At 39.2% G+C, this 13,227-nt stretch overlaps 1 protein-coding gene across 2 annotated transcripts in view; it reads right to left on the bottom strand.

Moving 5' to 3' along the window:
• Positions 1-4,673: 4,673 nt before the first annotated feature.
• ZFAND3 (zinc finger AN1-type containing 3) overlaps positions 4,674-13,227 on the bottom strand; it is a 135,247-nt gene continuing 126,693 nt past the window's right edge. For both annotated transcript variants that reach the window (XM_054628890.2, XM_077175804.1), the window contains one exon: positions 4,674-7,274. In XM_054628890.2, the coding sequence (XP_054484865.1) occupies positions 7,120-7,274 (155 nt within the window). In that variant the 3' untranslated portion in view covers positions 4,674-7,119. The remainder of the gene's footprint in view (positions 7,275-13,227) is intronic.

Here is a 13,227-nt window from a genome sequence, read left to right as displayed (position 1 = left end):
ACGAAGGCTGGCAGGGGTGCTGAAACAGGCTGATAGATATTTATTGGATAGTAAGTTTGAAATAGCACATAATTATCTGCTCCCAGTAACTTAGCAGGAGTTGCTGCCTCAGGGGCGAAGTATCTCTGTTAAGGTGGCAGCTGGAATACAATCAGCATCACCTTGCTGATCCTGCACAGGTGCACACTCCCGTCATCCCTCAGAGCTCTACGCCCCAGGACAGGGGGACACACACTATGGAGAAAGATCAGAACTGCTGGCAGTCACTCAAACCTCCCACCTGCTCGAGGGGAGTGTTTGTAGTGGAACTGTAAATGAACATGCTGGTGGTTCCAGAACGAAGTCTATAGTAGGTGACAATAATTTAACTACAGTTACTATTAAACACGCAAATTGAGATATGGGGACAAGCTACTTTTCCCCAGAACACAAGCCAGACAAAGACTGGTAATACACATGTGGGTGTGCAGGAAGTGAAAGCTGGCTTATTCCAGCAGCATCATTCTCCTGCAGCCATTTGGTCCCAGAAGATCCAGTGTATATAGGTCCATGCACAGGAAATACGGGTGGAACTATTATTTTTGCCAAGACCTAAGACCAAACAGTCAGAAGGAGAAAACAAGGGGTATACAGAGTGACCTGAAAATAGGTGTATAGCTGTAGAATTTCTAACTAACTGCTGCTTGTCTGGTGAGTGTTTCTATCTATAGAGATGTCGGGGCGGGTGTGTGTAACGCAGGGCAAAGTCTGCTTGCAGACAGGACAAAGGTCACACCTCTGGCTGCTGTGCACATGACAGACTACCCAAATGAGAAGGATTGATGCAAAGCTCATACAGGAGGATGAGCTGAAACATTTCTAGGCAACCATCCTTTTCACGCTCTAGTGTGGACAAGAGTTGTGCTGGCCAACAGTGATTTAACTTTCATTTTAACCTACTGGAGCTCATCATCTTCCTCATGCTGCTGCTAAATGCAGCATGTTAAAAGACTTCTTCAGAAACTGGTGTAGCTGAAACTTCCAGGAATCTAAAGCAAATGTAGTATAAACACTGCAGAAGGAGGAGGTGGGGGGAGAAAAGACAAATTATTGCTAGAATGAAGAATTAATTTAGCTTAGCTTTAGCTCACACTCTTCCCTCCCTCCTCTAAGAGTCTTGCATTTATGTGCTCCTTTGAAAAGCAGAGAGATGGGACTGGGTATTTCAGGAGTCAACAACGAACCTTTCATTGAGCTGGCTTAAAGTAGCAGTGCTGATCATGCAGACCCTTTTCAAAGGAAGATACAACATTGTGCTTTTCTTTATTTTTTAGGATTCTATTAGGATTAGCTTTTTGATTCAAAGAGATCCTAAACATCCTACAAAGATAACAACACCCCAAAACTTCCAAGTGTTCCTTCCAAGAACCCTAAGGAGAGCTCCGTGTAGAGTTGCATCTCTGATATCCACATGACTTCAATACTTTGCCTTCAGACATATAAACTTTTTTTTTTTTCTAAATAACCTTTAGTTAGAATTTGGTTTTCCATCCTCCTTGAGCATGTTGGTAGAGGGAAGGAAAGTGTCTTCTGTGACTCAGAAAAGAATAAAGGGGAGTAAGCAACAAGGAAACAGTGGGTGTTACCTGTCCTTTCATGTGAAGGGAGAGCCACAGACAGGAATAGGTCTCTATAATTTTATTCTCATCACTTACACAGTAACTGCACCGTGCTACAAGTTATTAACTCTGAGCATCCTACTGCATGTTACTGGCTTTGCACAAACCTAGCAGAAAGGAACATTCTGCTTATGGTTAAACCATTGGCATCAACATTTGCTACTATGTGAAGAACAAAACCCTTTTGTTAGAGGATGCAGTCGTCATCATCATCATCTTTAAAAACTATATATAATTTCAGTAATCTTTTCCTAATGCTTCAGATGCATGTACTGAATTTGAAATAATTTACAGTTAGTCTTATAAAGTTCTGCTTGTTTTTCTTCCAAAGGAAATAGCAGCATATTGCAAAACAGGAAGGTCCAGTAGCAAAATATGTAGTTATTACTAAATAATCCATCAAAATGTTTTCCTATTATGACGGTGCTGTTTCATTTCTTTGCATATAATGTCTGTTGCAGAATTGACTCAGACAAACTCTGCACAGGTATAGTCACAAACATAAAGCAAAATGGTTTTCTGTAGTACCAAGTGAAAAAAGGTGGTGCTGTTTGGCAAGTAATTACCTGTTTCTTTGCTATTCTGTGATCCAATCTGACTTGAAGAGCAAGGTGGATGTGATCACTAAGCATCTGTCACTTTGCCATCCTCTGCCTCCTGTTTTCAGGCCTTCTTTTGTCCTTACTCTTCAGAGTGGAAGATGAAGCATTCAGAGTTTATGGGAAGATGTTTGTGAACAGAATCACAGAATTGAAGTTCAAAAACCTCACAGTCCAAAATCCAGAACAGATGAATTGTGTTTGCATTATGTTTTAGTTAACTGAAGAAAGAGGCTGCCACTGCAGTAAAATACAAGGAGGTCATCATTTCTGTAGAGCAACACCTGTATTTTAATGTGCTTGAACTAACATGCAGGGACTTGTAAGAACAATGAAGTTGATGGGGTTTTTTTTCAGTGGGGAATACTGAAAAGCCAAAAAGAGGAACACTCAAGTGGAACTACTTTCAAATGCCGAGCTGCACATGCTGACTGCTTCAACAAAAAGGAAAAATTAATGAAGATGAAGAAGAGTCCCTCTCACTGATGTATATCAGGAACATTATTTAAGAGTGGCTCTTTCCAGCAGCAGTGACATTTGTTCTCCCAAAACAGCTGCTGATAGTGAGGAATAAAGCCCATTATTGCACCAGTTCACCATGTAAAATGTGCACTGCAAATACTTTTGAGCAGTTTAATCTTATGCACTCTTTTTTCACTGTGATTCTTTTGTAGTAAAGTATGTACAGACACAGCCTTAACTAACCATAACCTTATGAACTGGTTGTCCTAAAACTACATCCTTACACAGCAGCTCCTGCCACCACAGCCTGTGTGTTGAACCAGATATATTATTTTTGTTTTTATGCAGAATTCAAATAATGTATTTGAGTAATGAGATAAACATCTGGTACCAATAAATGCAGTTAATTTTAAAAAGTGCAGTCTTAAATGTTTCCATTGGATTTCTAGGCATAAAAGTTTCCAGGAGAATATGAATTTATTTCTAGTGTGAACTGGCTATAAGCTCATTGTTACATTAAGGGATGACTTTGCTTAGACCTTCTCTTGACTGTTCCTCTGGTGGTGGACAGTATCAGAAACTACAATACAACAAAGAGAATGCTACAATTTGTCAGGGCACTTAACTGTCTACACATTGACTGTGAGGACAGGCGCTGTCAGATATTACACTGGTATACTTCTTGGAGTCTATTATAAAATCTGTATTTTTATGACACAGTTAATATCAGTTTTCCTCCCTGCTGAGTCTTTGTACTGAAATAATCATTGTAAGATTAAAAAAAAAAAAAGTCCTTTTATCCCCTAGAGATTTATATCTAAGATATAGCATAATCACAGAAGGAACTGCTGATTACACAATGAACCAAACACCACAGTGAGTACAAAGCCAAATATAAAGAGGACATTGTATTCACTAGGCCAGGGGATTGCAATTTGTCCAAAAGAAAAGTCATAAAAAATTTAAGTTCAGAATGTATTTATCACCTGCCATTGAGTTAATAAAAGCAGCTAATATAACTTCTGGATTGCTGGAATTACACCAGGACTCTTTTCGGGGTGTTTCCTGTGCACTACTGAAGAGCAGTTCATGTTCTCAGGTACCTCAGGTTACAGATGTGCTGCTGCTCAGTCAAGACACGGAGCTGCTTGAAACAGAACAGGTACACAGCAACATTCCCAGGCAAGTCTTATTTTTCCTAGAAGCCCTGGCTTACACCTGGACACAGGTTTGAAACTGGATGAAAAGGCAGAGCTGTTTTATGTAACTTACCTTTACTAGAACACAGCCATCTTGTTCAAGAATCATGCAGTTTTATCACTTAAAGTACCATAGGAATTTGAGGAAAAAAATGGGTGAATGTGACCCATGAATCAGGCACAATTTCAATTCCAAACGATTTTCAAATTTTTTAAAAATGATTAATTACACACTCTCTCTCCCTCTAATACAGTAAATTATGAGGTTTTTCATCAGCCTTGTGTTTTTAGCATCTAAATGTTTAAGAAACAATAGTTATTCCTCTGTTTATCCATTATGAATATAGCTCATTCTGATCTGGAATACAGCTACTCTAGGTGAAGCTGTCAAAGTGCATGAAAGAACATTTAAGACATTTTAGTGCCAGTGCTACAGTGTACAGTATGCATTTGACTTGAAGACTAAACACAACTTATTCCTTTGATTACTGTATCTAACCTCAAAATTAAATGGACCAAACTGGCTACAGTAGATTTGCTTACAAAACAAATCCCTCAGTTCAAACCCAGTAGAAATACTATCCTTCCCTTCCAAACCTGCAGAAAATCCTGTCCACCCTTCACCAATTGTAAATTCAGCTTGAAGTTACTGACCTAACCTTAGTCTTTCCCCATTCGTATTTCTTACATGAATTTACAGTAGAAATGGTGCAAAATAGCAAAACCTGTTGGAATAGGCAGAAAGGACTTCAAACTTTAATCTGATTGGTTTAATTTTTTTTAGCATGAGGAAAAAGAATAAAGTTACAAGATTCTTTTAATATTTTCACAATGTTAAACTAAAACTGAGCTCTAGGCTACATGTGTAAGTAAATCTAGAACACAAAAGGGTTAAATAAGATCTTCTTTTAAGATACAAGAACTTAAGCTTTCTTTACGTTTAACAAACTTCACAGAACAGATACTGCAAAGGAACAACCCCCTCCCCAACTTTTTGTTTAAAGTGAACATTGTCCATAATTCACATGAACTTTAAGTAGTGTCCTCTCAAGAGCCACCTTGAAACCGTCTGTGCACTTGTAACGAGATTAAAGAGAATATTAAGGAGGAACAAAATAGCATCTTCAGTATTAATGCAGAAAAGTCTTGTGTATCAATCAGAATGCCCATCAAATGCTAGGATAGGATTTTGTAGGAAAAGAAAGTGCGTATCACAGCAGCCGCCAAAATCCATGTTTTTCTTAAACTCCTCATGGAAAATGTAAATAATATCCTTGGACAGTCCCTCTCACCAGGACCACTTCCTGAAAATGCAGCCCATTACAGAAGCTTTTGCTGCTGGTTCATATTCTTGAATAAGAACAAGGAAAAAAAAACAGCTTGCCTTCCAGACAGCTTGCATTTATAATGATGGGACACTTCTGATTTGCTTCATGGTTAATGCTAATACAGTCAGATGCTGAGTGTGTGTGTGGAAAGACATATATATATGTGTATATATATATATGTATTCTTTTTTTTATTAGTTGTCTAATTGTTAAATGTTCCTAACTGGCTACCAAAGTAACAGTATAATTTGGCCTATAAGGAGTTAATTATCTGTAACAAGTAGAATGGAGGATGCCTCATACAAGCTGGGGTTTTCCAAGTGACAGGTTACTTCACCCCAATGTTTCACATCTGCCCAGTATTTGAAGATGAGACAAAGTCGATCCCTCCCTCAGGTTTTCTTACGAATGTACCCATTGTTAATAACTTACTAATTGACTGTGAAGTTAAACTTTCAGGATTAAGCAGGGCGACAAGGGCACCAATCACTTTTACCTGCAGAAGCCCTGTGTGCAGCAGCAGACAGCCCGGTTATGGTGTTTTCTTTTATGCTTCCGAAGTGGCAAAGCTGGTGCGGCTTGGCTCAGCTCAGCGTGACACACCGTAACACAGAACCAAGGCTCTGACCAGATCCAGGTCATGCATTCACATCCACTTGCTATACTCACTTTGTGGGCAGGGTTTTTTTTTCCTGGGCGCGTTCAGCTGCATAGAAGGAGGGCTGGTGGAGCCCCTTTGATTATCTCATTGACACTCTGAACGTGAGGAACACGAACTCACTCTGACAAAGGGCGTTTGTTTTACAGGTTGTTCCCCAATACTGTTACTGAATTCCATTTGCTACAAAATGTCCTTTTTTCCCCAATATGTAAGTCTAGCTACAGAAAGTCAGTCTGTAGAATCCAGCCATGGCTACTGTGCTGTGAATTAGCCTTATTTGATCAATTATCAGATACCTGCACTTAGCAAAAGGCAAACAAGAGCCAATCAGGTTTCAGCCAGTGGGAATGGCTGCACTGCTCAAGGTATGTGGAATCTGTTCACACAACGCATAGAATCTCTGTGGATGCCATGTAAAAAGTTATGCACCATTTACTGCTCCAGGATGGAGTTGGCTTTAAAGAGAGATCATAATTTAACAGAGAAGAAAGAAAAAAAAAGAAGGAAAAAAAACCAAACCCTGATAGGTTCTTTATAGTATGATACATATAAAAATTTTTCATAAGAATCTCTGTCCCCCTTTCTTTTTGGCTTCCTGGGAAGAACCGGAAAGGTGTTCCTACCCCAACAGAATCCCTGATGCTGGTGACACTGCCTAACTCAAAAGCCACATGCGATGAAGGCACGAGTGACCAGTCAGGTCTTCTGGGCTTAAGCAGCTGCAGTTGCTGCTCCGAGTAGTATTTCACCTCCTCAGGATTCAGTAGCAGTGAAGAGGTGAAAGGCTGCACATTAAACAGTTTGTCCGAAAGCCATGTGCATAGCAAACTTTTACACCAGCTTCTATACAACTATTTGTTTTAACTCTGCAGCTGGAATGTTTCCAGCATAAGGCTTTTAGAGTGACTCCAGCAATAACAGAAGCCTTTGGATTTTTCTTGCTTTGTTTAAATCCACTAGCCATACTCAAAAATAATATTTCTTCATGTTTTATTTTTATACGGTGGCTAGCAGGCACCTTAGTAACCAGCCAGAGATAGATTTCAACCACCATCAATCCCTAAACTACAGTACCAGGACGGTTGGCTAAAGGAAGGAAACTGATTGGCTGTAGTCTGAAACTTGCCTAGTACAAGGTGTCTGGCTGACTTTGTCCTAAATAAGGCTAACATTAGTGAACTAAGAGAACAGCATTTGGTTGCAGTCTTGCACTCAGGAACATCCTTCGCCAATGCGTTGGCAAGATCTCCCTACTTTCCGATCCAGTTTCACCATTTTCATGATGGCCTCCTCGCGCCCGCGGCCCATGTGGTCGAACGTGCAGTCGTGCTGTTCGGGCAGGCGGTGCAACATGCAGAACACATAACCTGCCAGAGGGAGACAGGAGACATGGTTAGGGACTGCTTACAGGGCTGGCATCTCACCTGAACCACAAGTGAGTAACCCCCCTCTACTGGGGATTACTCAGTTCTCAAAAATTCACACCATTTAAAGCTTTTACTTATTTTCTTACAGGGTGACAAATATTTGATAATTTACTGCCTTTTGTTGAGAATTTATCAACACAGTACCACAGCTCAAGTCATACAAGATTTGTGGTGATTTTTTGCCATCCTCTCATCCTATACAGGAAACCTCCAAAATCATCTAGGCTACGTATGTCCACATAATAACTAAGGTAATGCTTTTGGGTTTCAATCACCTTTGCTGAAATCTTTCCTACTTTTGAGTGGACTTTGTTGTCTTTTCTGAAACTCACACCTATGGTACTCTAGGGTGAGCTCCCAAGCAGATTTTCAAGTCAGAACTGTAAATTTATGCACCTTTCTTCCTCCTCACTGCCATTGTTGGCAGTGACGGCAGGAGAGTTCACTGCTCCTTCGCTATCCCGGTCTTCAGAAGCTTCTCCCCGTGAACCATTCTGTCACTAACCACAGGGGAGAACAGGCATTTGTCACAGGGATGTGGCATGCCACATCACTTTGCTCTGTAGCTGAGAAGTTGAGGTTATTGTCTCTTTGTCTAAAGCTCTTTGATGTTACTCAGCTTTCCAGGGAGCACGTGACTTAAAAACATGCCAAGACTTTTCCCTGCAGGTGAGGAGGGCATGTGCCATAGACACCACTTTTTGTCTACAAAGGAAATCAGCTTTTTCCTTCTTTGTCCCTAGCACTTTGTAACAGTAAAGAAACTGCCTCAAATTTCCCATCTCCATAATGAATGTTAAATAGCAGTGGATGCTATAGGGGGGAGAAGTCACACTGTGTGTGTGACCACCAGTCCACTGTATAGGAAACCAAGTATGGTTCATGTAATACCACCTGTGCTAGGATATTTTTCCTGCCTGATGGTGCAGAGTAACACTCTGCCTCTTACTTGAAAGCTTTACATTACTGCTGCTCCTTAAATGCTCAAAAGATATTCAACCCACAAAATTATAATATTTGAGAGAAGGAAAAGGATAAAAATGAGTGAGTGAATGATTGGGAGAGTGTTTTGTACAGATATACACACATACGTATACATATGTGAATCTGTGTGTGAAGTAATTTAAGTTTCTGGACTATAAAATATCAATTATATTTTATATATTATATTATATATAAAATTTATTATCAATTATATCAATCAATTATATTTTATATATTTTATATATTTTATAAGGAGAGAAGAACTTGCTACCTTTATATTAGAGTGATTGTTAAGAAAACAGAGAGAGGAAAAGTGTCATACATGGAATTATTTTTAAAAAGTGAAGAAAAATTGATTTATCTTTGCTCTTTGTTTCAGTAGCACCAGGCTATGAAAAGACAGACCTATTATCTGTGTCTGGCTTTGAAACCCAGTTCTAGGAACAAAGCCAAAAGGACAAGTTTTCTGTATTGGTATGTACAATTCAGAAATATGTATAGAAACATGCAGATTGAATTGATATGTATCTCACATCTTGTGATCATTGCCTCCCCTTCAATCTCAGTCTGGGTCATACCACACACAAATGTGATAAGTATCTTTCCTGAGGTGCCAAAAATTCAAGGTCTGATTGTTAAAATGAAAATATCCCTGGACTATAGTGCCAATACTGAACAGGCATTTCACTCAGCTCTCTCTCACAGAAAGCAGGGTCTGAAGGCTTCCCTTATTTCTTGAAATAAGATATCAAATTGCTAAACCAAAGTCCACTGCAGGTATAAGAATCATAAATACCTACCTGGATGACCTCAAAAATCAAGTTCATCATCTCCTCTTGCAATGAATATCTAAGAAGGAGATGCAAGACACCACAAAGATATGGATTGGGCAGGAGGTGTATCAGCCCCCTCTAAATAAAAACTTGTTTTAAATCCTGGCAGTTTTACAGATCCTTTCCAAATGTTTAACAAGCTATATGTAGAAATGCCATCTAATGTTACTGAAAAGAAGTCTTGAAAATTTATACCATTTTCTGCACTGCTTCACCAAGACCCTTTGACAATTCTGTAAATGTAGTAAGGAAGTTCATATGCCACATGATTTATCACTTTTGATCATAACCTTTCGATTAGCCCATTTCTTCCCCTTCTACAAAGCCTCATGCAGACCAGCACAGCTTCATGATGTTCCTTTCTACCCTGCCACCCCTAATACAATCTATCCTCTGATTTGCCCAATCTTCATTTCATTTTTGAACACCTTTTATTTCTTTATAGAGCACCTGTTTTCACATGGGAAAAGCTGTACTGTACACTACATTTATTCCACATGACACATTATTTATTTTTTTCTGCTCATCAAGAATTTTTTTATGCATTCTTGAACAAAGTTTCAGTAACTGTCCACAAAAGAATGGCAAGTGATTTCCATTTTTCCAAGAGTATGGGAATAGTATGTCTAATTTCAGCAGCTAAGTGATCTAAACCTGTTATTAATATATGCATATATATGTATTTAAATATGTACTGCTAATTAGAACAGATAGTATCTAATGAAAGAATACCCAAGCTCATTTTGAATGTTACGAAAATAGTTCTGCATATATTGGCTGATTCATGGAATGGGTCTTATTCTGGTTGAATTAGCAATGCAGATCTCCTGGAAGCTCCATTTCCAAAAAGAGAATTCAGATCTTTAGTCTCATTGCTACAAATGCTGAAGTCACTTTAAAGATTGGAATTCATTTTTTTGTAGGTTTTATTTAAAATATAAAGGCCTTTAAACACTGTGATTCAGCAACTAATTGAGTGACACTAGTTCTGAACATTTTTTCATTAGTTTAGAATGGGTATATTCAATTAGGTTATTACTGGTGTATTCAGTCCTTGTTTCTTCAGTGGTTTGAAAATCAGAATGGACACTCTGTGCTCTGCACGTGCACAAGTGCCTGAGCTGCATCAAGGCCATCAGATTTTACGGCAGTTCCATTACTGACTTGTGTGTGCTGGGGCAGAAGGCCAACAGATGCATCTGTATTTTGATCCTTAATGCCAATCCATATTTAGAGGTGAAACCTTTTCTCCTGAGAACTCTGCTTCTACGGTTACAAAGCAGGTTAGATGAATGAACTCCTGCAGTGTATATGCTGTTAAGTTCATTATGGGATGGTATCAAATACAGGTTGCGTCTCTTAAAGGAATTTACTGCAGAAATGCTTCTTTTAGCACACTATAACTAAAAGCCAAAACAAATAACTTTTCTTCTAGTGTAAAGAGCATTGCAAAAGGGAATACATCTGCTAACTGAAGTTCATTTGCCCAAGTCATCAAACATGCCAGACTTCCACTCCCAGTGCAGAAGATTTCAATCTAGTAAATGTAATAATACATCTCACAGTTCTGCAATTGTTTTCTGATGTTAGAAGTAAACTATGAATCACCCACTCCTCAGGTCTCTAATGCAAACATCTTGGAAAAACATTATGTAGTGCCTCAAAACATTTTTGCTCCTCTGAGCACCAAAGAAACTTCTACACAATACATCATAAAAAAATTCACTTCCATTTCATCACCAGAGCAAAAATGGCTAAAGCCATAAAGCAGAGCACCATCCCTGCCTTACAGAGGAGACACTCAAAGGAAGCCCAAGACTTCACACCAGCAACTGTGAAGCTGCTTTCATCATTCCTGAGGAACCTGATGGGAAAGGGATATTGGAGAGAACAGAAAACAGAATAGGCTTCCATATTCCAGACCAGAGAGTTATCACAGACCTACAGCATGCTGTGTGTGGGTAATGAAAAACAACTGCCCTTTCTTCTTTGCTGCACTCAAGAGCCCTGGTACATTTTTGAGTTTCTGAAGGCCGAGCTGTTCAAGTATCACTGCTGACATGGAAAGGCAAAGCCCTTCATTACCAAGTACCATCAATGACCTTAATTGTTCACTCTAGCCATTTATCCTTTCATTGCAGGCACCAACCACTCTGAAGGTTTAGCCTTCTATGCTACAGTGACCCCTTTTGACACATTCAAAGAAACTCCCACTGGTAATAAAAGAAAGTGAAGTCAACATTACCATAAAACCCTGAGCTTCTGATACTTAAAAATCATCTTACCTATCCACTAGGATCAGTATTTATTAATTTCATTCCCAAGTCAACAGGCAGAAGTTCAGAACTGTCAGAACTTGTACCATTTCCAAATTTCATTAAATAAACAACCTATGTTTGTATAGAGCCCTATACAAAGCCTATTCAAAAGCAATCCTAGTAATGACACAGACATAAGCCTGTGCAGGATTGTACTGTGTGCTTTGACTTCACATTCTTCACAAAATATTTTACTTCTCTTGCAAATTTGAAATTTTAATCAACAGATGTTCAAACAGAATTTAAAAATACCTTGTGACTTAAGAGTTGAAGATACTGCAAAAATCCTCTACCAAAGGTTAGAAGTATACTGTGTAAGGTTAGAAGAAAACTTACACCAAAGTAAGATACACCAAAGATATTATCTAACAAGGTATTGCATGAGTCTACAAGCAGATTTCTGTTCAATAACAGATTTTAACATCTCTTTAAGCAATGAACATATCTGCAGGCTATCATGCAGCACAACCAAACCAGGCAGATGAGCCAGCCGAGAAGATCAGCTCATGCTGCTGCACTGTTCAGAGCAACTGCACACCATTCACCCCCAAAACAACATGTATGCATCTCCCCCGTAGCCCTTTCAACTGGCAAGATGACTTAATGTGTTGCAAATTATACTAACAATAAAACTATTTATAAGTAAGTGTGGGAAGGAATTTTTTCTGGTTTTTTTTTAAAGACATGAAATAGGTAAGAAATGACCGGAAGAGCAGAACAAATAGCTACCAAGACCCAAAGCAAGATCCTAAAGGCTTCAGCACCTGAGGAGTGCAGTATGACCCAGCTTACTCCCCTGTGTTCTGGAGACTGTTTAGCAAGAGCACGTGGTAATGGAAAGATGGGAATGTGCGCTGTAGTCCAGCCAGGCAAAGCTTCCAGGGCAGCTCGGACACACTGCCTAGGCAATAGAAATGTATTCCAGTCTGCTGGTATCTGGTATTATTCTCTTTTAGACAGCTCCATTCATGCATCTACACTAATTATCTCACCTCTCTGTTCCGTGGGAATGCTCTGCACTAGCATTGTCAGCTTTCATTACACAACTCAAGGAAATTTCAGGTTTACTGATGTTTTCTGTATAACCGAACCAAATCCCACCAAGCTAAACAGCGAGGTTTTGGAAATAAGTGAACTAAACTCTTCTGTTTCTCTTTCCCACCTTTGCAAGTCGACAGGGACTTTGACAAAGTGGTAAGTACCTCAGAATAACTTGGATGGGAATCTTGTAATTCATTTCCAAGGGGAAAGAGGAGCACACCACAGTATGATGAAGCTTTTTAACCAGATAGATGTACTTATTAAAACTCCACAAAACTGAGGTAGTCCTTTCTATCATTTCCACTCCAAATTGAGTGGATGGAGAGTGTTAACCTCTAGGTGCTCAAAGTTAGAAGTCTCTAAATGTCAATGTACATTGTCTTAAGCATTGCCCACTCAAAGCACTTCAGTTCCATGAATCTTCACAAAGAGCACACAGCTGTAAAAGGTTCACAAAACATACAGTAGGATGAAGTGTACTTTTCCTATTAACTTATTTTTCTAACCATTTGCTGTGATCACTGCAACTTAATTTACAGTACTTTCTTCTTCATACAGATCATTGATACCTACTCACAGCTACCAAAATGATCAATAGCTGAATCAAAGAGAGGAAAAGGAAAGAGGTGGTGTAAAACATCTTAGAATGTTTCTTTTACTCTGGCAATCTGTCCCTGGGACTGGATGGGCACCCTGGGACTTCCCTCCTGCTCTCAG

This window comes from Agelaius phoeniceus, chromosome 3, assembly GCF_051311805.1.
Source record: "Agelaius phoeniceus isolate bAgePho1 chromosome 3, bAgePho1.hap1, whole genome shotgun sequence".
Classification (NCBI taxonomy): domain Eukaryota; kingdom Metazoa; phylum Chordata; class Aves; order Passeriformes; family Icteridae; genus Agelaius; species Agelaius phoeniceus.
Note: the sequence above shows the minus strand (reverse complement) of the source record. Positions and strands in the feature narration are given on the sequence as shown.